Below are 25,309 nucleotides of genomic sequence, written 5' to 3'. Positions count from 1 at the left end.
TTTTATATTATATAAGGCTGTTTAGCATTGCCTATATTTATATATATATATATATATACTAATAAATCTAGATATATATATGTGTGCCTAGATTCATTAACATATATATGAATATATATTGGTAATGTTAGAAAGTCTTATAACCTGAAACGGAAACGGAGTTAATACAAATTAATCAATTACTCCACAATAATTAGGACGCTACTACTGTCAACACACCCTGTCACGACTCTGGATAGACATCGGTCGTCAGTTCCAGGTCGATGTACTGGCCCAAACCCAGCCATGTACAAGCACGACGACCGGACCGGTTTTGTTGGACACCTGTACAGCTCAAAATGATGGTAGAATCCACAGGAGCGATCGATCGAACCACCATTTCACGCCAATGCTCCTCATACTACTAATCATATACGCATGCATGCACACTGTGCTTATAACTCATCCACACTCAAGGAGTAAACTTTAAGGAAAAAACGTGTTGCTGTTCGGATCATGCATATGCTTGCTGGTTAATTAGCTAGCTGTTCTGTGGCTGACATGCTGCGTACGTGCACGTATGAAGCAGTTGTACTACTACTGGCCAATCGATCGAATCAGTAGAATCCTTCCTTCTTATTCCCTTTGTCTCCTAATTAATCCGATCGGTTTTCTTAGTATTTCCTCTCCATTATTGCTAATGTAGCTGCACGGTACTGTGTACAAATTGCCCAAAAACAAATGACATTATCAGCATGACGCTATCAAAAATGGTTACAATACTCACAACCAGTTCAGTCTAGACAAGAATAAGCAAATAAATAAGATAAGTCATGGAGTTAATTATACACAGTCTGATGCTGCTCAGCTGCTGTGCCCTATAAATAAGCCATGAGATGCAGCACATCACACCAGCCGGTAGCCACACACACGCATTACACCTACACCTACCTACTACTCTCAGTTGTTGCAGCCGTCTTCTTTGCAGTTTGGTCCGAACCATCGCCATCTCCATCTCCATCGAACGATCACACGTCGGAGTATCAGAGGTGAGCGGCGGCGGCGTCGGAGGAGGAGGAGGAGCAATGGTGAAGAGTGGGCAGGAGGCGGCGCCGGGGAGCGGCGGCAATGCGGCGGCGGCTGCGGCGAGGCAGGGCGGAGGAGGAGGAGGGAGAGGGAGGCAGTACAAGGGGGTGAGGATGCGGAGCTGGGGGTCGTGGGTGTCGGAGATCAGGGCGCCCAACCAGAAGACGCGGATATGGCTCGGGTCCTACTCCACCGCCGAGGCGGCGGCGCGCGCCTACGACGCCGCGCTGCTCTGCCTCAAGGGCTCCGCCGCCGACCTCAACTTCCCGGTGCACCTCCCCTTCCACATCCCCGCCGCCGCGATGTCCCCCAAGTCCATCCAGCGCGTCGCCGCCGCCGCCGCCGCCAATGCCACCAGCCCCCTCCAGCACCACAGCGGCGCCGCCTCCTTCGCCACCGCCACCGGCGGCTACAACCCCGCGGCCGCGCCCACCACGCCGCCGTGCAGCTACGGCGACATGTCGTCGTGCTCGGCCGTCAGCTCGCCGGAGACCGCCAACTACTACGGCGCCGACCACGACATGGTGGCGCGCGAGGACGACGTGGACTACGCCGCGCTCGCCGACATCGACGCCTTCTTCCAGTCGCCCAAGTGCATGGACTACTCCATGATGGACCCATGCAGCACGTTCTTCTCGCCGGCGCCGGAGTCCCTCGCCGCCGAGTGGGAGGACGAAGGTGAGATCAGCCTCTGGAGCTTCTCCTCCCTCAACTGATCGATCGAACCGGAGATCGATGGAGACCAAATCCATGGAGGTGATCGATCGATCGAAGCCTCCACACTCTCCAGTGATCACCATTAAGCGCAAATTCAATTACTGACTGATATATCGGTACGTGACCAAGAATTGGCCACGGTACAATAATAATCATATAATCATTCAATTCATAACTATTATCTACATATATATATGTAGTATATACTTAATCAATGTACTAGTGCTACTGCTTCTTGATTATTTTAGGCTAATTCTGAATTGCGTGGGAGCTCTGATGAAGCTACATGTTTTAAGGCAGCTTTCCATGGAGCAAAACTCCCCTCAATTCCATGTCATGCCATGTGTAAAAGTGGTGTTCCTGCAATTGCAAGTAATGAAGTATAATCAATTACTATGATGTTAATTATACTCCTCTCTACTTATGTCCAAAGCATAATGGTCCTTTTTACTAGTGCAGTTATGGCATGATTGGTATCTAGTCGACGCAGAATTTCCGGGATCCTTACGACTGAAATTAAATTAACTTCTGTGCGTGTGTGTCTGTGGGGCCCTTGTCAGTCGTATGCGTCTGTCGTATTTCAGTACCCAGCTTTGATCCATCGCCGTCCTCTGCTGAAAATGCTACACTTGTCCCGCTTCTCTAATTGTCAAATCCAAAACGTTTTATTTACTAATCGAGCTGATGCGGTCAATATTTATTTTTATACTGTCACGTATCAACTGCAGTATGCATCTGTATATGTTTGCAAGAAAAGGGTATGGGCGTTGTGAGCTGTGGTCAAAAGCAACAGAGAATTTCCTTTCCCTATCATGTAAAACAGCTGGATTTCGTAGCGGATCATGGCGCGCCGCTTAGATTAATCGCAGTGTCCGTCGGAGAAGAAAGCGACCGGCCAAATCTCAAAAAAAAAAGAGGGTAAAAACGAGAGGAGTCACGTATCGGTCTCGTCACGCTCGAGCCCGAATCCGCATTTCGCGGGGTAATGCGAGTTCGGATCTGAGGAAACGAGCCCGACCCGTTAAAGGCGCGTCGTCCAGCCGCCCGAATGCCCGATCCACCTCGTCCATAGCAGCTTCGCATCCGAACCCGAGAGGCCGAGACAGCCTCGCCTTTGCCCTACTCGTCTCCTTCCTTCCTTCCGCCGCCGCCGCCGCCGCCGCGAGGGCCATGGGGTACACCAAGGAGCAGCTCCTCGCGCGACTCCAGGTTGGTGCCGCCGCCGCCGCCCACTGGGCGCCACTGCTCTCTACCTCCCAACTCCTCGACTGTTCGCTTTGCGTCGTTTCCTGGTAGTGGGGATCGGCTGGATTGGTGGTCGTGGATGCGCCGGTGCTACGGATTGTAGCGTCGGCGAGATGCTTCCCGTTCCGTTCTAGCTTGATTTGGTTTTGGTTAGCATAGTTATAAATGGAAGCGCGATAGGGCGTTTTTGCTGCCGAATTTAGTTGGGTTGTGCTACGGATAGTTTTTTTTTTTTTTTTTTTTTTAACCCCGGAGGCCGGAATTGCCCAGTTATATTGTGCGATTATCGAGAATTGTCACATCCTATGTGTAGCAAACTAGAATTGCTTGCCTTCTGGCATCACAGTGGACCGCGACTCAATTTAGTGGTATTGTCTTGTGCAGGAGCTCAACATTGAATTCTCGTGCTACGATCACCCGGTTGTGTTGACGGTGGAGGAACAGGTTTGCAAACCGTGAAGTTCACACTTCGTTCTACAATACTTTTGATGGATTTACTGTAAGTGCTAATTGAACTTCCGCAATGTTAGGCCAAACATGTTGGGCATTTAGGAGGTGCTTTGAGTAAAAATTTGCTACTGAAGGTATGTGTCTTACCAAGTGATGGACAGTTAATTGCTTGGAACCTATTTTCATGTATTGATATTTTTGAATTCTGAGTTTCAGGACAAAAAGCATAGGCTGTACGTTGTTTCTGCCCTTGCTGGCACCAAAGTTGACATGAAAAGTATGTGCATTTCTTGAAAACTATATCCTCTTTGTTACTTATTTGAATGTATGCCAACTAATTTTCTGTTTTCCTTAAACCCATTAGTTTTATCACAGCGTCTTGGTTTGGGAAAAGGTGGTCTGCGGATGGCTCCTGAGGAAAATTTGCTTGAAGTGCTTCAGGTCAGCCATTATTCATGTTTATCTAAAACTGCATACTGTTTGAAAGCAACGAAGAGCGAAATATAGTGCATCTTTCAGTTTCATATATTACGTGAAAATTTCACAAAAGTTAAAAAAAAAATTCTGCCTGTGATGAATATTGTTGGTTGTGAAAAAACAAATATCCCTTCATGTATTGTCTTGTCCTTTTTCTGTTTCATCTTTAATGAGTACTTGAATTTTGGTGCTTCCTGGCTCTACCAGCATTTTAGCTGGATAGCTTATTGTTATAGTTTCACCCTATATAATTTTCTTCACATGTTAATGTATTTTGTCCTTGATTATGTCCAGGTACCCTTAGGCTGTGTTACTCCATTTGCACTACTTAATGAGTCTGCAAGGTATGGGTGCTTGCTTTCACATGTTAATTAAATATGATTGGAATGGGAATTCGGTCCATTGTTGTGGAATTTGTATTTCTAATAGCTTGAAGCCTTTAAACTTGAAAAAAAAGAACTTTGTGAGCTCTGTTCACTTTACCCTAAACGGTGAAGAGCTATTTACTAGTGTGATGTGCTCATTTTATATCCGAGCGTCGTTGTTTTCATTCCACTTGATGGTTTCCACTTTTAGGATAGAAATTAGAAATGCAAATGCTATGGTTGTGACTGATGGAACCACATGCCTCTTGTTTTATAATGCTTAGCTTTTAATGTGTCCTATTATATTATACTTATATATCAGTTTTTTTCATGGTTATGCTATTGCCTTTTTAACTGATTCATATAACTGTGTATTTGCAAGCAGTGCTGTCTCACTACTACTGGACCAAGGTTTCAAGTCAAAACAGAGCTGCTACTTCCATCCACTGACAAATGATGTGACAATCGGTATGGTTGATACTATCATCACTTCCGTAACCAACACTGTTTCATCACACCATGTGTAATGTCATTAGTTAGTCATTACTGTGATACTAGAATGCACACCATTCCGTTAGTTAGTTATCATGGCACAGTTTCATGTAGGTTGCACAAGGCCTTGGTCTGGCTACTGTTATATTATTTTTATAAGGAGGGAGACCTCCGTTCAACTTTCTTTACCTTTTTCAAAAGAAGAATAGATTAGTAAAATGGCTTTCTTTTCCTGATTTACTCCATTTCAGCTCTCAGCTCAAGCAATCTGGACAAGTTTCTCATGTCCATTGGGAGGCAACCAGCTTATGTAGACTTAGAGGTAATCTTTGGATCACCGGAATATGTGCATATGATTTCATTCGGTCCTTCCGTCCCAAATTATAAGGCCCTCAATATCATACTTTGATCATTAATTTCTTCCATAATGTTATTAACAACTACAAAATTAGTATCATATGAAAGTACTTTCATACACAAGTCTAAATGTTATGAATGCGTAACACTAAACATAGATATTATTAGCTTAATTATTAGTTAAAAGTTACCAATATTGATTTTTCCTAGAAATAAGGGTGCCTTATATTTTTGGGATGGAGGGAGTATGTGCTGGGAAGGGATTGTGAAATTATTGGTTTTGTGCAGGCTTCACCAGTTGTAGGCAAGGATAATCCTCCTGATCTAGCAGATCTTGTACCATCAGGTGTCCCAAATTCTGCAGAACCAATTGAGAAGGTCACACCTACAAATGTTCCTCGTCAAAATGATGTGCCCAAAGAGAAAACATGTCTTCCTGGTAAGCTGTTATCTACTGATATATATATTGTCCCTTGTTATTTCTTCTGTATATGCAATCTATAGTCCTTACATTTGGGCAGTACATGAGCGTAGTAGTAGTGCTACTATAAGGAGGTACTACTGTATTATAACAACTATTGTTAATTAAACAAGCAGGAATAGATGACAGTGTGAGGATGAAACATGTGAACTTGTTCATGTTGTCTTTTACTCATTAACCTCCATTTCTTTTACATTTTTCTTGTGTTTTTTTTTATTACACTTTCAAGTTACAATAACCAGACATGGCATACTTTGTTCTTGTATCAGAAGTGAAGGCTAAGCCTAAAGTTCAGAACAAGGGTGCAGAAAAGACGCAGAGCAAGATACCTACAAACGGAGCTAATGTTGAGAAATTTGTAAATGATGTATTTGACATCATGTCCCCGTTGTTCCTTTCTGAGGTAATAAGATTGTGCATGATGACCCTCATGAATAATGTCCACTCTTTTTGTTGATAAATTTCTTTTGCAGGTATCAAAGAAACTGAATGTTAAGCAGGAAGAACTTTCTTCTATATTTGATGGCTTTAAAGAACAAGCCACTATTGATTTGGAGAGTGTAACGGTTAGTTCTCTTCTGCTATATGTTAGCACTGATTGCTCATTTGTGTTCATGATAGGCAACCGTGGTAAATACCCTAGCTTCCACTAATATGTGTCGAACAAGCATCTGTGGTAAAAATTAACCAAACAAAAAAAAAAGGCCATGGGCCTAAGTAAATGTTGCAAGTCACAATTTCTTTGTGAAGGCCTTCATAAGAAACTTTCGTTGTGGTAAAATCAGGCATCAAACTGCCCACGTTTGGAGTTTGGTGTGGTGATGTACTTCAGTTTGAACTTCAATAAATTTCTACCTCGTTAAGTTGTGAAGCATGTAATGGACGCGGCTGTGTTTCACTGCAGACGAGTCTGAAGAATGCAGCATACACCGCTGGATTTGAGGCTGGCTTCGAGACTATGCTCAATTCAGGTTTAAAAGGACAGGCTTCTCGGAAGTAAATTGTTTCTTTTAATACAATGGACATAAGTCGATTCAGTGAATTTTGTATGACATTTAGTGTAAAATCGATCAAATTATAAATTATGCTTTCCTTTGACCTGTTGTCTACTTCATGTTTGCTCAATTTTTCAAGAAGGTTGAGAGATCAACCTTGTCAGTTGAGGTAAAATTAGATCTCTTATAAGCTCTCTAAATGAAAAACACCGTTGAACGGACAAGCGTTGGAAAACACCGGTTAAATTTATTCTCCGTGTTTGATAAACTTTAAAACGTTGCATTGAGCATTACATAATTTCATTGTCTGCTCAAATAGGAACATTCTGCACTGCCATGTCTATCATTTACATGGTCAACTTTTACAGCAGATGTTCTTCAGCCATCCATCATTGTCACCAACTTTCGGAAATTTCCATGGTCGTTACACATTCTACCTGCCATTGCCAACAAAACATTAGTTAATCAGAGCAACTTTACTAATCAGGTAGTAACAAAAAGAGAAGAATGGTAGCTATCAGGTTACTTAACTGATCAAACAGGTATTTCTCTTTGATTGCTATTTGGCGATGATCTTCAAATTTAGAAAAGAAACAGAGAGCGCCACCAAGCGTAGAATGCTGAAATGAGAATTGAAGAACAGCAAAAACTTCAAAACAATAGCATAAAATCAATCAAATCAGCAAGTGAAGCCAATTCCCGGAAGCCCTTTTCCCCCTTTTGTTCTTCCATAGTAGATTCATTGTACATAATCATGTATGATCTCATGGGAAGAGTGGCAGATGAGATCAAGAGTGGCTGTTGCCTTTTGAGTGTTTGGTCGGAGGTTCAAGACTTCAAGTAAGGAAGGAGAAGAAGAAAACGCAAGTAGCGACGAGAACAAAAGACTGGAGTGCCGTCATGTCATTACCGCCGGCGTCGCCCGCCTCTGGCCTTCCTCGCCGCCCGTACTCCCACCCGTCGTCGGGGTCTTCGAGCCCCCGCGGCGGCCACATCCACGAGAAGGGCCCCCACCTCACGATCGTCTGCTCCCTGTCCCGGCCATCGCCGCCGCCGCCGCCGCCGCCGTTGTTGGCGCTGCCGCGGCGAGCTCGGCTGTTGGCGTTGGACCCGGCGGCGGCGGAGGACGGCAGCTGGTACCGGCAGACGGGGCAGGAGTTGTGGAGGCGGAGCCACGGCACGATGCAGTCGGAGTGGTACACGTGCTTGCACGGCATCTGCCGCGCGGCCTCCCCGAGCTCGAAGTCCTCCTTGCAGACGGGGCACTGCGAGCCGTCGGACAGGTGCGCTCCGGTGATCTGCACCGTCGGGAGCGAGTCGATGGCCGACGACGGCGCGGGCGCCGGCCCCGGCCGGTCGTTCTGGGTTAGCTCCTCGATGAGGTTGTTCAGGTTGGGCCCATTGAAATAGTTCCCAGGGTCGATGGCCGGTGGAGTCGACGGCCGCCGCGCCACCGGCGGTGGGGACGGCATGCGTCGGCGAGGCGGCGCCGGCGCTGGAGAGGGCGCGGGTGCGGGCCCGGGCTGGCGGAACGCGCGTCCTGGCACCGCGGGCGCAGGCTGGCGGAACGCGCGGCCCGGCGCCGCCACGGGGGGCGCCTCGCCACCGTATATGAGCCAGCGGCGCGGGTGGCCGTCGTAGTGCGGGTGGTAAGGCTGCGGGAAGAAGTGTGGCGGGGGCGGCGCGGGGCGCGGCGGCGGGTCGATCTCGTGGAGGAACCTGCCGAAGCAGCGCGGGCAGAAGACGTCGGTGGACGGGTAGGAGATGATGCGGATGGCGCGGCCGCACTGGTAGCACCAGTACATGCGGCACGTCCGGTGGTGCCGCACGCCGCCCTGCGCCGTCATCGTCGACGACATGGCGTGGATCGATCGATCACACAGCTAAGCTATAACCACTTGGATCGCTCGAATTCTGTACGGGAAAATCTTGCGTGGGGTATGCATCTTGCATGGGCACGGCGCCGGTTTTAAGGGCACGCGCGCTATTGCGCCATGGAGAGGGAGAGCTCGACGGTTGATTGGGTCGGCGCGCGCGCGGGGAAATTAAGCGAGTGCACGGGTGGGAAGGGATGGCTTTGCGAGGTGGACGAAAGCGATTCCGCGGTCGCGGCGGCGTGTGGCGTGGTGAGGCGACGGCGTACGTAGTAGAGAAGGGCGCGTGCAGTGTTGGGCGCGGGTGACTTGTGCGTGGTGCAAAAGCGCGCGGCTTGCTTGCCGGCCAGGAGGAAGAGGAGGACATTGGCGCTCGCGGGAAGTAACTGTGTCGGTTGGGCCATGCGGGCAGCAAGGCCCATAGGATCGGCATGTGAATGTGGGCCTATTCTGGAGAGAATCAGGCAGGATTCGAATCACCGTGGACCTGGAATGCTGTCGGGCCCAAAGAGGTCAGGCTGGTGACTGGTCCCGTCCCGTCGGGTGGAGCGGATGGGCGGGCGGAATAATGCTGCCCGTGCAGGTCACGAATATTCACCTGCATATTCTTGCCACTGTCTCCGCCAGTCGTTGTGAACGTTACGCTATGAACTGGTCGCCGCCGCCGACGACGACGCGAGGCATCTGCTCGGAGAAATATACTCCTACCATGAGTCCATGACTTTACAGTACTCGTAGAGTCTCATAAACCTTTCAGCCAAATATAAAGTCGACGTATTAATTGGTCGGTATTTTCATATCGAAAATAGTAGCTCTTGACCCCCAAAAAAAGGAACTGCTGGGTAGCTCTTGGCCAATAATTATTTCTCATAACAAAAAGGAGATGACTAAGAAAAAAAAAAAGAGGTAGTGCTTGATCGTATTCAAAAGAGTGTACAATACACGAGAAAATTTTTGCACCGCTACCATTCTCTAGCCATAAAGTAGTCCCTCCACAGCCCAGATTCCAGGCACCAACAACAACCCCAACAGACGCTGACACATCGGGCCCACATATTAACAGGCCCCACACGCAGCGACCCTCCGGTTCATCTCCACCTCCCAAAAGATCGATGCCCTAACAACTTGGAAGCCCATCTCGCCTCGCCGCCCCCCTTCATATTCCCCCTCCGCCGCCTCGTCAATTCCACGCGAACGCGAGAGCTCTCGGAAAGCACCACCACCAGCACAGAGCCAGCGCGAGAGAGAGAGAGAGGGAGACCAAACCCCATCCCGGATCTCTCGTCGTCGGCGGCGTCTGCGATGGCGCTCTCCGACCGCTCCCGCGAGTCGCTCCTCCCGAGCTTCCTCTACACCTCCTCCGCCGCGAGGTCCTTCGCCACCGGCGCCACCCGCTTCCCCTCCCCGGTGTCCCCAGTTTCCCCGGCTCCGGGTGCCGTCGGGGGCGGCGCGCCCATCTCGATCCAGGCTCCCAGGGAGAAGATCGAGATGTACTCGCCGGCGTTCTACGCCGCCTGCACTGCCGGTGGGATCGCCAGCTGCGGGCTCACCCACATGGCCGTCACGCCGCTCGACCTCGTCAAGTGCAACATGCAGGTGAGTTGGGGGAACGCCTGGATCTGTGACCCTGCTGGCTTTGGCGCTTCTGGGAGCCCTGCTCCTTCGTAGATCTGGTGATATTTAGTTTTGTTCGATGGTTAGAGGAACGTGTGGTTGCGAACTTGTGATATCCATCTAGGAATCTAGGCATGTCGCCATCCGTTTGCGTAAATCCAGCCGCGCGCGCTTTGCTGTGCATACAGCTTTGACTGTCGTTAAAATCTGTAGTTTTTATTTATCCCGTCAATGTTCTTCGTCGGTTCCAATGTGCTTGCTTCTCATTATTTAGTTGGCGTAGGGATTGATGAGGAGTAGATACTAGAGTAGCTATCGATGTTAAACATGTTCAGTACTAGTGTTTCTGCAGTTGAACTGGCGTATGTAGAAACTGGAGAGTTGATTCACCTGCCCTCTTATTTAAGTTACACTACTAATCCTTCTTCTTTACTTGGTTGCAAATTATTCCGCTACCAGCAATTATATTTATCTACTGTTAAGTTCCAAGCTTTTTGTTAGTGTTAGTGTCGTGGAGCAAAATGCTTGTGTATCTTTTGGTGAAGATACTTTATATTTCTCACTTTGATAATACTTTATGTTTCTCACTTTGATAAGACGATTGGTGCATCTCCCTTTTGCCGGTCTCTACTTTGTTTATTGGAATGTAGTTTGATTCTTTGAGATGGTTGGGTAGGCAGGTAAAATGATCGGTGAATGTGCGATGTCCAGTCAATGTTTGTTTTAAGTTGTAATTGAAATGTTTCTATTATGGATTTTGGACTGACAAGTTTTGGTTGATTTTTTTCAGATTGATCCAGCAAAATACAAGAGCATAACATCTGGGTTTGGCGTCCTCTTAAAGGAGCAAGGACCTAGAGGCTTCTTCAGGGGATGGGTGCCTACCTTGCTTGGTTACAGTGCTCAGGGCGCGTGCAAGTTTGGGTTTTATGAGTTCTTTAAGAAGTACTACTCAGATATTGCAGGGCCTGAGTATGCTCAGAAGTACAAGACCCTAATTTACCTCGCTGGATCAGCTTCTGCTGAGGTGATTGCAGATGTGGCTCTCTGCCCATTTGAAGCTGTGAAGGTTCGTGTGCAAACCCAACCTGGATTCGCTCGTGGACTGAGTGATGGGCTCCCCAAGTTCGTCAGATCTGAAGGCGCTCTTGGGTAAGTATAAATAACATGTTTTTATCTTAGAATCTGATATGTGGCAACTCTTTCTCTAGTTTTATGCGCCTTGACAAATCTCATTCCTTGATAATGACAGGCTTTACAAGGGAATTGTTCCTCTGTGGGGTCGCCAAATCCCTTGTAAGTATTAGTCACTTTGCTACATTGATATTATTTTTAATGTTTTCATTTATGTAACTGCTACACGAGACTGGCACTAAAACCTGATGTTCCAGGACTTGCTTGTGTGATAATTCTGCACTATCTTGTTTTTCTTTGATAGTTGCAATATCCAACACTGCTTCATAACTTGCTAACTTGTCAACTGAATTTTCTGTACAAGTGAACTTCTATTGCCTCCATGGCTCATGCTGATATTATTCACTTTTCTTTTTTTTATTGTCAATATTTTTTTTCATAGTTTATATGGTTTATTCACTTAAGTTCTGTTTACTTATTCATGGTTGAAATTTAATTCATTTAGTTGAACTAGGGTTGGTCAGATTACCCATGGGTTGTCCTGTGTCCACCCCTAAACACTGGCTATTTCCTGAAACAACACAAAAATAAACCCTTCACATCTGTTACTATTTTCTGTTGGTAGAGAACTCCGTTTCAAATTTCCTTAAATTAACTGTTCTGTTTTGGATAATGTAGTTATCAGTTTAGGCGGAAGTTTACTACTACTAAAGTGTTTTGTAGTTTCTGCTATATGTGTAGTTCCGCAGATTGGCTATCCCCAGTTAGCTTTTGTTAACATTTATATATATATGAATATTTATTGAACACTCTGAAGTATGAACCATCAACTGTGTATGGATTAACAGTAGCTGTCAATGTAACAGCTATGTAACTATTATGTGATAAATTTATGCGTACGGGGATTTGAACACAGTGTGGCATGGCACCAATGAGTTTTTGTTTGTTTATTTTTATGAGAGCTATGCTGTCATGTTATTTCTTCTATGCATCCATTGAATACTTCCATCGTGTCCAGATACTATGATGAAGTTTGCCTCCTTTGAGACCATTGTTGAAATGATCTACAAGCACGCTGTTCCTGTTCCGAAGTCTGAGTGCAGCAAGTCTTTCCAATTGGGTATCAGTTTCGCTGGTGGTTACATTGCTGGAGTCTTCTGTGCCATTGTCTCTCATCCAGCTGACAACTTGGTCTCTTTCTTGAACAACGCCAAGGGAGCTACAGTGGGTGATGTAAGCATGTCTTCTACTAATAAAACCCATTATGTGCAAGTTTTATTTCTTATCTTGATGTTACTTTCATGTTGGTTGACTGCATATGAAAGTTGCATTTCTGTATGTTCCTTTCATCAGAGTCCATCAAAGTTGTAGTTAATGTTACATAACTGCTCCCATCAAATCTTCGTAAACACTAGAAAAGTTATAGCACAAGAGAGGTTTATTTCTATAGGCGGATTATTAAAAATAGTCTGCCAGTAATGATGATGAACTTGTGTGGTTAAATGAGCTGTCAGTATCCTAATAAATATGGGATATCCGATATATTTATGTACTAAGCTCGACAGGACCACCATATACCAAGTTCTATATGGAATCAAGTCTCATACATATGGCGAAAGTCCTGCATATATATGGAATCAAGTCTCATGTATTCTATTCATGTTCTTATCGTGTTAATTGAATGTACATGTTTGTTGTATTATCACAGGCTGTTAAAAAGCTTGGTCTTTGGGGCCTTTTCACTAGAGGACTGCCCCTTCGTATTGTTATGATTGGAACTCTTACTGGTGCTCAATGGGGTATTTATGATGCTTTTAAAGTCATGGTTGGACTGTAAGTATTCCTTTTGCTTGCTAATTAATTTAATTGTTAGAACATTAAAAGGCTTTTGAGGAATTAAGGACTTATGGCCCATTTATATATTTTCAGTCCAACAACCGGTGGTGTTACGCCCGCGCCCGGTGCAGCAGAGAAAGCATTGCAAGCCAGTGCTTGATTCTTATGCAGAGATAATGGCGATGTATTCCTGAAGATCCATCTTTGTTGTGGCTGGAATTGTATCAATTACTTGAGTTTAGCACCTAAATCTTAATTTTAGTGGATGATTCTTGTGTCATCCTTTTGATGAGAGGAACTCATTAATCAGGTGAAGTAGGTCTTTTTTGCCCCCGGGAAAGTTTGATGCTTGATACATAATAAATTTTTGGACAGCAAGGCTGTTAGAGCTCAGGTTTTGGCATCACCTGTACTGAGGAATACTCACATCTTTGTGTTCCCTAAAAGCATACATACCTTGAATCAATGCTACCCTATTTTTTTTGTTGGAAGTCAGATATATGTGTGTGAAACTGTCAATACCAGGAATCTCTTGCTTCCGGTGGTGTTTCATTTCTACACGAGGGCTGTGTTCGCATGTGGATGATGGGAACATAGTGCCTCCGCATGGAAAACGGAGCATTCCATTAGCACATGATTAATTAAGTATTAGCTATTTTTTTAAAAAAAATGAATTAATTTGGTTTTTTTAAGTAACTTTCATATAGAAATTTTTTTTTTTGTAAAAAACGCATCGTTTAGCAGTTTGCGGAAAACGAGGGATTTAGGTTGGGAACCTAGAGTCCGAATACACCCGAGGTTGGTATCTAAACACCAGTTGAATCTAAACTCTGAAGGCATTTTTCTGCCAAGTCGGCTGCCGTAGCTTGATGTGCTTATTTTGACCAGGTGGCAGAACTTCATTCTATTTCCTTTCTTAGCCTTCAGGATTTTCGTTTTGCAACTGTCTTTCTAATCTGACCACTGTTTGCATCGGGGGCAAAATGGAACATGCCATACTAAAATCCTCTTGATCTCGGCGGCAAAGCCCTCTGAAGTCTCTTGTCCAATGCAGGCCACACAGTTTCTCTTCTTTGTTTCGCGGTTGCTGCTTGACCTAAACCTTTGATTGATCTTGACATCCAGCGCTAGTTGACTTTCGTATGTGCAGTGTTGCGGCGTTAAAGCGGTTTTTGTATTTCCCTGGTGAAAGTCATGCAAGTGGTGTATTGACAATCAGGTTTTGTACGGCTACATCATGTATAAGCAGACGATCTTCGTCCAGAATTGTCCGTGCTCAGCGATGCTGCCGTACAAATGTACAATACATACCTGGGATGTATAGCATGTATTATGCATCCATAATCATAACCTGCTGCAGAAGGAACGTGCAGCTATCAAACTGGCAATAGGATATGTACAAAATCTTGATGCATGCATCAAGTTGATTCGGAAAACAATTGCAACTTGCTTCAAACTCGACGAAAAACAATTGCATCGAAACATGTCTACTACTTAACATCAAATTGACGGTTTGAGTGTACATGCTCAATGTCTAGTTAACAGCAACATGCCAGTTGATTGTACATCGACATTCTGGATGAGGTCGTTGTTTAGATCATATGTGTTACTCTCTCTTTCTCAAAATAATCATCATAAATGTTTATGCACCAAGACCAATAATAATTTAAATCACATCAATTAAGACACCATACACACATTTTCCTACATATCGAGAAGAAAAGAGAACAGAGAAAAGAAAGTAGGCTACAGATTTGTAGCCGGCTGCGACACGTACTCTAAGATGTTATGTGTGTATGAGAGGTGGGACCGGGTATTAGTGGTGTAGTATATTTTTATAGTTAACTATTGTATGAATGGGCTATTAGATTAGCTATAGATAATTTAGAGCTAGTAGTTGGCTATACTATTAAACTTGCTCTTAGCATGCACATATTCTCCTATGCTGTATTAATTGTATTTTGATAAAATTCGTGTTCATGCGATTATATGATGATCAATTTAAGAAATTTTAAATTTCATTATATGATTATCAATTTAGAAAGGAGGGAGTATTAATACTGCTTCTGATCATAGATGATGCCTTGAGAAGCCTCAGTTACAGGAGAAAAAAAACTGCTTATCTGAGCGATGCCATGTGATTTATTTGTGCTCATGATTAAGAAAGTAAATCAGCCGGGTTTAAAACCAAGTGCGGTTTTCCTATCACGTCCACTTGCACGCCTGCACGTTGGTTGCTAACTAATCAACCAAATCTGCACGCATGTGATGAGCTGCGGATCATGTGCCGATCTCCACGCAAGCACTACGCTACAGCGAGCGGCGCCGGAGAAGGAAGCTGCTGCCGTCGTGCTCCGGCTGGCCGGCCGGTCGGCCGCGACGCCGCGTACATCACGCGTGACGTCTTCACGTATCACACCACGTTAAACAAGCTCTCGCACACTCATGCCAGAGACGAGTAAACAACAGAGAAATAAATGGAGATCAGCATGGTGCCCCTACCTTGCCTAGCCTCCGACGGACAACCATATAATTTGTAGTTAAGTACCTCCCTGAACAAGAGATACATTTGTTAACTAGAGCTAGAGCAGGTACAATAGCAGACTATTAGTCAGCTGTAAACATATTTTAATGAGATAAAATATGAGAGAGAATAGCAGTGGGCTATAGATCTGTAACCAGCTGCAACGTGAACTCTAAGACGCAATGTGTGTATGACAGGTGGGACCATATTGATAGTATAGTAAGCAACTATTGGATGAATTAGCTATAAATAAATTGGAGGTAGTAGTGGGCTATACTATTAAACTTGCTCTTACACGAAGTACAGGCGTACTGATGACGATGATGATGTTGATCGTGCAGTTCTCTCGATCTATACCACTGTAACCTGCCCACAAAAAGGGTCAGGTTCATATGACCAACCCTTCATATATTTTGGTTTATCCTCCCTTTCAAAAGACGCTAGCTCTCCTCACTGCTTGTGATCTATTTTGTCAGGACCCAGGATTGATTCCACCTTATAATCACCATAAAATATGTGATCATGTACTAATAATACTACTCCTCCTAAGTCTAAAATATCCACCAAACTCTTAACTAATCAGCAAAGATAACCAACACACTGGCTGGCCAGTAGACATGCATATGAAAAAAATAATATGATTGCTTCGAATCGAACCGCTCCCCGCGTTGCCGGCAGCCGATTCGATGGATCGCCACGTTCAAACGCCGCCGTTGGCTCGCACAAAGAATCAAGGCTTTCCCTTCGAACTTCCAGAAATACGGTCACATCGACATATGCATGTAGCATTAGGGGTTGGTTTGTTTTGAGGCCTATATTGGCCTTACCAATATTTGGCAATTTCAATAGTGTTTATTGTCTATTTGTTTTGGAGCCAAATTTTGGCATGCCTAAGAAAATTGGCCATTTCAACAGTTAATTTAGGCTATTTTGACTTCAATTCAAACACAATTTTTCCTTTGCCAAAATTAGCCATGCCAAAAGTTACCAAAATTTGACATTGACAAAAATTGGTAAGGCCAATTTAGGCCACAAACCAAACCAGCCCTAGATATAGACGAAAAAACTAATTGCACAGTTTGCATGTAAATTGCGAGACGAATCTTTTGAGCTTAATTACGCCATGATCTGATAATGTGGTGTTACAGTAAATATTTACTAATGATGGATTAATTAAGTTTAATAGGTTCGTCTCGTAGTTAACAGGCGAAATCTGTAATTTGTTTTATTATTAGTCAATATTTAATATTTTAAATGTGTATCCGTATACTTAATTTTTTTTTTTTGAAAAACAGGCGGCAGCGACACCAACTCTCTAGCCGCACGCTGCACCCGCGAGTCGTCGTCTCTCCGCATTATTATTTTTTTTTCTTCGTCTCTTGCACACGCAGATCCCAGCGCGGCCAATGGCGCCACCCGAGTCAACCCCCTCTCGCGGCACAAACCCACCCACCCCGCAATCGCAATGCCATCGCGTCACGCCGCCTGCCGCTCCCGCCTCCCCCATGAGATGACCCCTCCCCCGCCGCCGTCCCATGTGCTCGCCACCGTCGATGCGGCGGCATCCGCTGCTCCCTCTCCTCGCCGCCGTCCTTGTCGGCGCCGCCGTCCGCGCCGGGAAGATCGCCACGGAGGTGGTCGTGCCGGACTTCGTGGCGTCGTACCTGCTGTTCATTGACACCTACGGCGTGTTCCTCCAGTCCGGCGGCGGCGGCGCGTTCCAGGCCGTCGTGTACAACCCGGCGGGGCAGCAGGACCGGTACTACCTCGCCGTGGTGCACGTGCCGTCCAAGACCTGCGTCTGGGTCGCCAACCGCGACGCGCCCATCACCGACCGCGCCGCGCCGCTGCGGCTCACGGCGAGGGGGATCTCCGCCGAGGATCCCAACGGGACCGTCGTATGGTCGACGCCGGCGTTCGCGTCCCCCGTGGCGGCGCTCCGGCTCGACGAATCCGGCAACCTCGCGCTGCTCGATGGGAGGAACCGCACGCTCTGGCAGTCGTTCGACCGGCCCACCGACGTGCTCGTGTCGCCGCAGCGGCTCCCCGTCGGGGGCTTCTTGGCGTCGGCCGTGTCGGACTCGGACTACACGGTGGGCGGCTACCGGCTCGACGTGACGGCGGCCGATGCGGCGCTGACATGGAACGGGTCACTGTACTGGCTCCTGTCCACCGACGTCAAATCCACCAGAGATCGCGACGGCGCCGTGGCGTCTATGGCGGTGAACGGCACCGGCCTGTACCTTCTCGCCGCGGACGACACCGTCCTCATCCAGCTCCCCTTGCCGGACGCCAAGCTGCGTATCGTCAAGCTGGGCGTGGACGGGAAGCTGGTCATCACAAGCTACGCTTCGGCGAACGCCACGTCGCCGTCGCCGACGGACGCTGGGTTCGTCGCGCCGAACAGCGGGTGCGACCTGCCGCTCTCCTGCGGCGCGCTCGGGTTCTGCGCGCCCAACGGGAACGCCTCCAGCTGCACGTGCCCGCCGCTGTTCGCGTCGTCGCATGACGGTGGCTGCACACCGGCCGACGGCTCCAAGGCGATGTCCGTCGCCTCCTGCGGCGGCGCCGGTGGTGATGCCGCCCCGACCTCGTACATCAGCCTCGGCGATGGTGTCGCGTACTACGCCAATAGGTTCTCACGGCCAGACATGGTCGGCTCCAACGGGTCGTCGTGCCAAGCACTCTGCTCCGGCAACTGCTCCTGCCTCGGTTACTTCTACGACGAGTCGTCCTTGTCTTGCTTCTTGGTGCAGCACCAGATCGGCTCCCTGGTTAACGCCAACTCGACGAGGCGAGGCGACATGGTCGGTTTCATCAAGGTCCAGAGCTCGCAGTCACCGGGGTCGCCGAGCGGTTCATCTTCCAACAACAGCACGCTCATCGCCATCCTCCTGCCGACGATCGTCGCGTTCGTGCTCGTCGTCGTCGTCGGCGCCGTCATCGTCGTGTCGTGGCGCAAGCAAGAGCGGCGCGCGGGGAGGCGGGCCTCGCGATCCAGGGACGTGCAGCTCCGGCGCCACCGCTCGCCGGCGTCCGACTCGGCGCACCTTGTCTACGGCAACGACGACGACGGCGACGACATTGTGATCCCTGGACTCCCGACCCGGTTCACGCACGAGGAGATCGAGGACATGACCAACAGCTTCCGCATCAAGATCGGCGCCGGCGGGTTCGGCGCCGTGTACAAAGGCGAGCTCCCCGACGGCTCCGCCGTGGCCGTGAAGAAGATCGAAGGCGTCGGGATGCAGGGCAAGCGCGAGTTCTGCACGGAGATCGCCGTCATCGGCAACATCCGCCACGTCAACCTCGTCCGCCTCCGCGGCTTCTGCGTCGAGGGCCAGCGCCGCCTGCTCGTGTACGAGTACATGAACCGCGGCTCGCTCGACCGGACGCTGTTCCGGCCGGCCGCCGGCCAGCCGCTCGAGTGGAAGGAGAGGATGGAGGTGGCGATCGGCGCGGCGAGGGGGCTCGCGTACCTCCACTTCGGCTGCGACCAGAGGATCATCCACTGTGACGTCAAGCCGGAGAACATCCTCCTCGCCGACGGCGGCCAGGTGAAGATCGCCGACTTCGGGCTCGCGAAGCTCCTCACGCCGGAGCAGTCGGGGCTCTTCACGACGATGCGCGGCACCCGCGGGTACCTCGCGCCGGAGTGGCTCACCAACACGGCGATCACCGACCGCACCGACGTGTACAGCTTCGGGATGGTGCTCCTCGAGCTCGTGCGCGGCCGCAAGAACCGCAGCGAGCACGTGAGCGACGGCGCCGGCGCCGCCACCGGAGACGACTCCAACTCCTCGAACGGGACGACGGGCAGCTCGTCGCGCGGCGCCCGGAGCGATTACTTCCCGCTCATGGCGCTGGAGGGGCACGAGGCGGGGCAGTACGCCGCGCTGGCCGACCCGCGGCTGGAGGGGAAGGTGGTCGCCGGCGAGGTGGAGAGGGTGGTAAAGGTGGGGCTCTGCTGCCTCCACGAGGACCCGCAGCTGCGGCCGAGCATGGCGATGGTGGCCGGCATGCTCGAGGGCACCATGGAACTGTGGGAGCCACGCGTGCAGTCGCTCGGGTTTCTCCGGCTCTACGGCCGGGGGTTCGCCGGACCGGCCGACGGCTCGGGCGGCAGCGGCGGCGGCATCAAGCAAGCCATGGCGGGTTCCAATGGGGACCACACAAGGTCGGGGACGACGACGGTGACGACGATGAGCGGGTGGCCGTCGTACATGTCGTCGTCGCAGCTCTCCGGTCCAAGATAGGGCGGCGCACACCGGCGAGAAGATTGTGTTGTTAGAGATAGATTATACGGTTGCATTGATCATTTTGGTTGATTTGTAAACAGAGGGATTAATTTGTGCATTCGTGAGGTCTATACAAATTTTGACCTGTTTTCCCATCTGCTTTTCTCAAGAAAAATGGAAGGATAAGTGAGTTTTTTTTTTCTTTTTGGGTTGAAGCCGATGAAATCGAACTGCTTGGTTGGTGGAAATGGTTGACCAAGTGAATCAGTGATCAAAAAATTCTAAAGGAGTTCGTAAATGTTTTGACTTTCCCACATCTCTCATTTCAAATGGATTATAAAACTCAACATATATGGGACGGGATTTTCATCCCTCCAATAGATGTTGTCTCGTTGCATACATGTTATTTAAATGGTTATAAAAAACTTTTAAAAAAATTGCCATCACAGATTAATATGAAATGTATCACTCCATAAACATTTGTGGAGTGATATATTACATATTAATATATCTTATGATTTTTTTAAAAAAATTTATAATTATTTAGTTGATATGCACGAAAGGAGGGGATATGCATGTGTATGCCTTTGTAAGTTTATCGTGTGCCATGCAAATACGCCATTTGCGTCGATTGGTACTCGTTGGTACTATTTACGAGACCTATTTAGTTGATATGCAAGAAAGGAGGGGATATGTACGTGTATGCCTTTATTAGTTTATCGTGTGCCATGAAAGTACGCCATTCGCGTCGATTGGAACTCGTTGATACTGTTTACGAGACCTGAACAAGCAACTGAATTGCATGCGTGATGCGTGCGAAATGAAGGACGAAACGGAAAAAGGCAAGTTTTCCGCCTAGTCTCCCTCTCGTCCTCTCGTTGCCGTCCCCGTCGCCGTGCATCAGATCATTTCATCACCGGCAAGTGCAGCCGCCCCTTTAAATCTCAGCTCCACTTGTCTCGTTGCCGACGCGTGTGTTTGCTGAGACGCCATTGTCACATCGGTTGCTGCTTCCTTCTCGGAAGATAGCACCACCAGAGGTCGTCGTTGGGTTGTAATGGCGGAGGTGCAGAGCGTGCAGGCGCTGGCGTCGTCGCTGGCGGCGCTGCCGCCGGAGTTCGTGCGTTCCGAGCACGAGCGGCCGGGGGCGACCACGTTCCGCGGCGGCGACGCGCCGGAGATCCCGGTGATCGACATGGCGGCGCCCGAGTCCGCCGCGCGCGTGGCGGAGGCGGCGGCGGAGTGGGGGCTCTTCCAGGTGGTGAACCACGGCGTGCCCGCCGCGGCGGTGGCGGAGCTGCAGCGCGTCGGGCGCGAGTTCTTCGCGCTGCCGCAGGAGGAGAAGGCGCGGTACGCCATGGACGCGTCCTCCGGCAAGATGGAGGGCTACGGCAGCAAGCTGCAGAAGGACCTCGAGGGCAAGAAGGCGTGGGCCGACTTCTTCTTCCACAACGTCGCGCCGCCGGCCATGGTCAACCACGACATCTGGCCCAGCCATCCGGCTGGCTACAGGTACGCGTCTCCATCCATACATAGCTCGCCATGCGCGCCGGAAGCGGAAGCTAATGGCGACCGGGCGCGGCAGGGAGGCGAACGAGGAGTACTGCAAGCACATGCAGCGGCTGGCGTGGAAGCTGTTCGAGCACCTGTCGACGGCGCTGGGACTGGATGGCGGCGCCATGTGGGAGGCGTTCGGCGGCGACGAGCTGGTGTTCCTGCATAAGATCAACTTCTACCCGCCGTGCCCGGAGCCGGAGCTAACCCTCGGCGTCGCGCCGCACACCGACATGAGCACGTTCACCGTCCTCGTCCCCAACGACGTCCAGGGCCTCCAGGTATTCAAGGATGGCCACTGGTACGACGTCAAGTACGTCCCCGACGCCCTCATCATCCACATCGGCGACCAGATCGAGGTACGAAGCTCTCTTCTTCCTCCTCATCTTAGACTCCCGCGCATTGCGTCGAACACCTGACATGCATGGAGCTGCCATGTGATGCGATACAGATTCTGAGCAACGGGAGGTACAAGGCGGTGCTGCATCGGACGACGGTGGACAAGGACAGGACGCGGATGTCGTGGCCGGTGTTCGTCGAGCCGCCGCCGGAGCACGTCGTCGGGCCGCACCCGCAGCTCGTCACCGACGGGAGCCCGGCCAAGTACAAGGCCAAGAAGTTCAAAGATTACCGGCACTGCAAGATCAATAAGCTCCCCATGTAAATTTGTAATTGGGCCATGGAAACATCGCCCCCATGACACCCAAGTACCAAGAGTGCTATTGCTGGATGTGGACGCTGCTCAATGTGATGCTAGTTAAGTTGCTCTGATTGCTAATCTGCTGCTTTCTGATTCGTAATCACCTTCGGAGCATCTAAATTCAGATTTTAAACAAACTCTTTCTGAATTGCCTTCCATGCCGACACCGGCATGTAGGCCATTTGATGCGATGGGAGCATGGAGTAATGTTTTTCCATCTCTTGAACAGTACACCCGAAAGTTGACGGAGAATGGGTCGCTTGATGGTGATAAAATCGGACAATTCATTCCACCGGCCTACAACCACCATCAAATGATTTGTCGATCACCGCCTTCTCTCCCTGCATGATTCCCTTCTCTCTCTCTCTCCAGTCTCTCTTATGCATATAACTACTTTTATGTTTTTCTTTCAAATTATTTATTCGATCTATAATATGATATAGTCGCTGTAACTATATTTTTATAACAAAATATGACATGACTATATTTTGATGATAAAAACATACATGTTTCAACTGTTTAGATATGAGGTTTCACTTTCACATGAAAGAAGTTAATGTTTCAATTGTAAATCAACAATGTTGCGCATTTTAAGTTTTTGGATTACAATGGATCCGTGCTTAATGTTGCATAATAGTTATTGAGATGTTTCACTAGTTTGTTTGCAAATGTTGCACGTAATGTTCTTAGAGTGTTTCAGCGACACTAGTTCATTTGCATATATTGCATGTAGTGTTCTTTGAATGTTTCAGCATTTACAATTCCATGTCGCATGTATGATATGTTTTAATTAGGAGTATAATCGTAAATTTTTAATCTAAAATATAATCACTTGAGATTCTGTTCTAGAGATTCAGTTGCAATAAATATAATAGTGTAATTAGATTTTAGATTGGATAAGTAATTTGAGAGAGAAATGGTTTAGTTGAAAAGTTACTTGGAGAGAGCATGGAGGAAGAGAGCTATAGCACTATAGATTTTTTTTAATTGAAAATATAAGCATGCAGAGGCAAAGGAAACATGCATGCAACAAGACAGGCATCAAGCATCCACTGGAGAAGAGGAGGGCGTCCGATTTTGTCGGAGAAAATTTGGGCGCCCGATCCATAGTTTCTTCAAATATTGTCGTAGAAAATCAAGAGCTTTTAATTATCTATGTGATTTCAATATGTCAACGCATTATATTATAGTCTTGCCAAAAAAAGAATCATCTAAATTAGAGCCAAATGTGTCTCGATTCTGTTTTTGAAGCTAATGATCAAGTAAATCGATTGTCTGGTAGTCTTCTGATGGGCAAATTTACAGTTTTTTAGCTTGCCTCGGACGTTAGTGTACCAGTTGCCCATTTTTCAAATTCTTACATTAAAATGCGCCTACCTACTAAATTCTTGTATCTTGTACAAGTACAATCTAGCAATAATTTTAATCCCTTCCTCCCTTGCCACTGGTGAGGTCGAAGGGGCGCCATGGCAGGTCCTAGGATGATGAGGCAACCGTAAATCTATAGGGGACGCAACTCCTGAGGGACCCTGACAGATGGGGTCCAGCATCATGAGTCCACATGGCCTAACTCAATGCTTTCTAAGAGCAGGTACAATAGCAGACTATTTACTAGCTATAAACATATTTTTAATAAGATAAAAGATGAGGGAGAAGAGCAGCGGGCTACAGATCTGTAGCCAGCTGCAGCACGGACTTCAAGATGCAATGTGTGTATGACAGGTGGGACCATATATTAATAATATAGTAAGCAACTATTGTATGAATTGGCTATTAGATCGGCTATAGATGGATTGGAGCTAGTAGTGGGCTATACTATTAAACTTGAGTTGGGATCCTCTCCTGTAATGCATGTGCAGTAAGTGCCACTGACATGTGGGCCCGGAATAGGTGGGACCCACATGTCAGTGACACGTACTGCAGGTGCAGTATAACAGTCGATTTGCATTGCTCTAAGATGGAGTCAGGGATCTGACGAGTTGATGACTCCGACGGCAGCCATCGGAGACGGAAGGAGAGCTGGAGGCTGGAGATAGTGTAGTAGGCTTCTTTTCTCAGTAGGTCTTTGAGGCCCAACAACTAATGGCCTCTGATTTCGTTACCGCTGGGCCGTTTCCTTGAGCACCGGAGGCCCACATCGAGTTGTTATGGACCATGTCAGGCCCATAGTCTTCGCGTTTTGGATCGAGGAAAGGCCCGTATCAGAACGTTCAGCCATTTCGGCCCACCCCAATATGGGTCGCAACCACTGGTAGGAGGTAGCGATCCAAATCTGGCAATCCCTGGCCCCATGGACATCAGATTCCACGGCGGCAGGCGGCAGCATGGACATTCCAATATGCCATCGTCTTCGTCTCTCGTAGTCTCGTGAAGAAAAGAGCACGTTTATAATTGTACACACATGTTACTATTTACTTACTGTGTTAACTCCGAATTGGATCAACATGTCGTACCAAAGTTAGGTTCTTGACGCAGACGGTTTCAGTGACCAAACTGGACAAGCAGAGGTGTCCTGGTTATCTGATACGTACAGGCCAGATTAGCATTGACTTGGCATACTCTGGAGCAGGCAAAATTCACAGAATCGCTTTTACTGACCAGATTACACCATCATTAACATAATAAAGATGCTTGTACAGTCAGGGGCGAAGCTATAGCAAGTTACTAGGGTCAGTAGACCCCGATGATTTCTTCTGAGGCTCTTATACTCCTTTCTATTTTACAGCTATTACCCCGGTCAAAGAAAACACTAGACCCCGGTGATTGTTTCGTTAAAGCTCAACTGGTGGCAAGGAACGATACCATTATCAGCTAGCAAATAGAAAAGTAGTTAGCAATTGTGATTATATGTCAGTCTACATAGATATACATATACGTTTTAGACTGGCGCTCATAAAGTGGCCCTTATTTAGGATTAATTGCTCCAATAGCCAACTAATCCTATTATTATTTCTTGATTATCATCACAATTTGGTTGAACCTAGTCTCTCAAGTCTGAATTTGAGGAAATTAGAGTTTTGAAATATAAACGTCTGATTTTTCAAGTTCAGTTACATGATCATGAGGCATGAGCCTGGGGGAATTGTTGACGAAAAAATCAAACCCACCGGCCTGGGAGATCTGCTTAGCTCCTGTGCAGGTCCAAAAATTAATGAGGTGCGGGCGTGCCAGTCAGTTTGATCCTGCAACTG

At 47.9% G+C, this 25,309-nt stretch overlaps 6 protein-coding genes across 6 annotated transcripts; 5 read left to right on the top strand and 1 right to left on the bottom strand.

The window, feature by feature from the left end:
* The first annotated feature begins 906 nt into the window (after positions 1–906).
* On the top strand, positions 907–2,181 carry LOC127764727 (ethylene-responsive transcription factor ERF014-like). The gene has a single exon (XM_052289640.1). It carries the CDS (start codon positions 1,065–1,067, stop codon positions 1,779–1,781), a length of 717 nt encoding a protein of 238 aa, XP_052145600.1. The 5' UTR covers positions 907–1,064; the 3' UTR covers positions 1,782–2,181.
* Positions 2,182–2,847: 666 nt separating this feature from the next.
* On the top strand, positions 2,848–6,739 carry LOC127764722 (uncharacterized). The gene is made up of 12 exons (XM_052289635.1): positions 2,848–2,991; positions 3,412–3,471; positions 3,558–3,611; positions 3,694–3,754; positions 3,842–3,918; positions 4,249–4,298; positions 4,705–4,787; positions 5,063–5,133; positions 5,457–5,607; positions 5,919–6,052; positions 6,123–6,215; positions 6,554–6,739. The coding sequence occupies exons 1-12, from the start codon at positions 2,953–2,955 to the stop codon at positions 6,647–6,649; spliced, it is 969 nt and encodes a 322-aa protein (XP_052145595.1). The 5' UTR covers positions 2,848–2,952; the 3' UTR covers positions 6,650–6,739.
* Positions 6,740–6,751: 12 nt separating this feature from the next.
* On the bottom strand, positions 6,752–8,720 carry LOC127764720 (probable E3 ubiquitin-protein ligase RHC1A). Its single transcript, XM_052289632.1, has 3 exons — positions 7,555–8,720; positions 7,176–7,264; positions 6,752–7,081 (listed from the first exon to the last, which is right to left on the bottom strand). The coding sequence occupies exons 1-2, from the start codon at positions 8,501–8,503 to the stop codon at positions 7,227–7,229; spliced, it is 987 nt and encodes a 328-aa protein (XP_052145592.1). The 5' UTR covers positions 8,504–8,720; the 3' UTR covers positions 6,752–7,081; positions 7,176–7,226.
* A 942-nt stretch (positions 8,721–9,662) lies between these two features.
* LOC127764723 (mitochondrial phosphate carrier protein 3, mitochondrial-like) lies at positions 9,663–13,597 on the top strand. The gene is made up of 6 exons (XM_052289636.1): positions 9,663–10,114; positions 10,923–11,284; positions 11,385–11,428; positions 12,285–12,499; positions 12,975–13,099; positions 13,196–13,597. The coding sequence occupies exons 1-6, from the start codon at positions 9,821–9,823 to the stop codon at positions 13,260–13,262; spliced, it is 1,107 nt and encodes a 368-aa protein (XP_052145596.1). The 5' UTR covers positions 9,663–9,820; the 3' UTR covers positions 13,263–13,597.
* A 3,445-nt stretch (positions 13,598–17,042) lies between these two features.
* On the top strand, positions 17,043–20,148 carry LOC127764710 (G-type lectin S-receptor-like serine/threonine-protein kinase At5g35370). Its single transcript, XM_052289623.1, has one exon. The coding sequence runs from the start codon at positions 17,162–17,164 to the stop codon at positions 19,880–19,882; it is 2,721 nt and encodes a 906-aa protein (XP_052145583.1). The 5' UTR covers positions 17,043–17,161; the 3' UTR covers positions 19,883–20,148.
* A 472-nt stretch (positions 20,149–20,620) lies between these two features.
* Positions 20,621–22,196, top strand: LOC127764721 (flavonol synthase 1). Its single transcript, XM_052289633.1, has 3 exons — positions 20,621–21,376; positions 21,450–21,777; positions 21,870–22,196. The coding sequence occupies exons 1-3, from the start codon at positions 20,922–20,924 to the stop codon at positions 22,080–22,082; spliced, it is 996 nt and encodes a 331-aa protein (XP_052145593.1). The 5' UTR covers positions 20,621–20,921; the 3' UTR covers positions 22,083–22,196.
* The last annotated feature ends 3,113 nt before the right edge of the window (positions 22,197–25,309 follow it).

The sequence above is a fragment of the Oryza glaberrima genome, chromosome 2 (genome assembly GCF_000147395.1).
Source record: "Oryza glaberrima chromosome 2, OglaRS2, whole genome shotgun sequence".
Classification (NCBI taxonomy): Eukaryota; Viridiplantae; Streptophyta; class Magnoliopsida; order Poales; family Poaceae; genus Oryza; species Oryza glaberrima.
The sequence above is the reverse complement of the archived record's forward strand: the minus strand, read 5'-3'. Positions and strand labels throughout refer to the sequence as shown.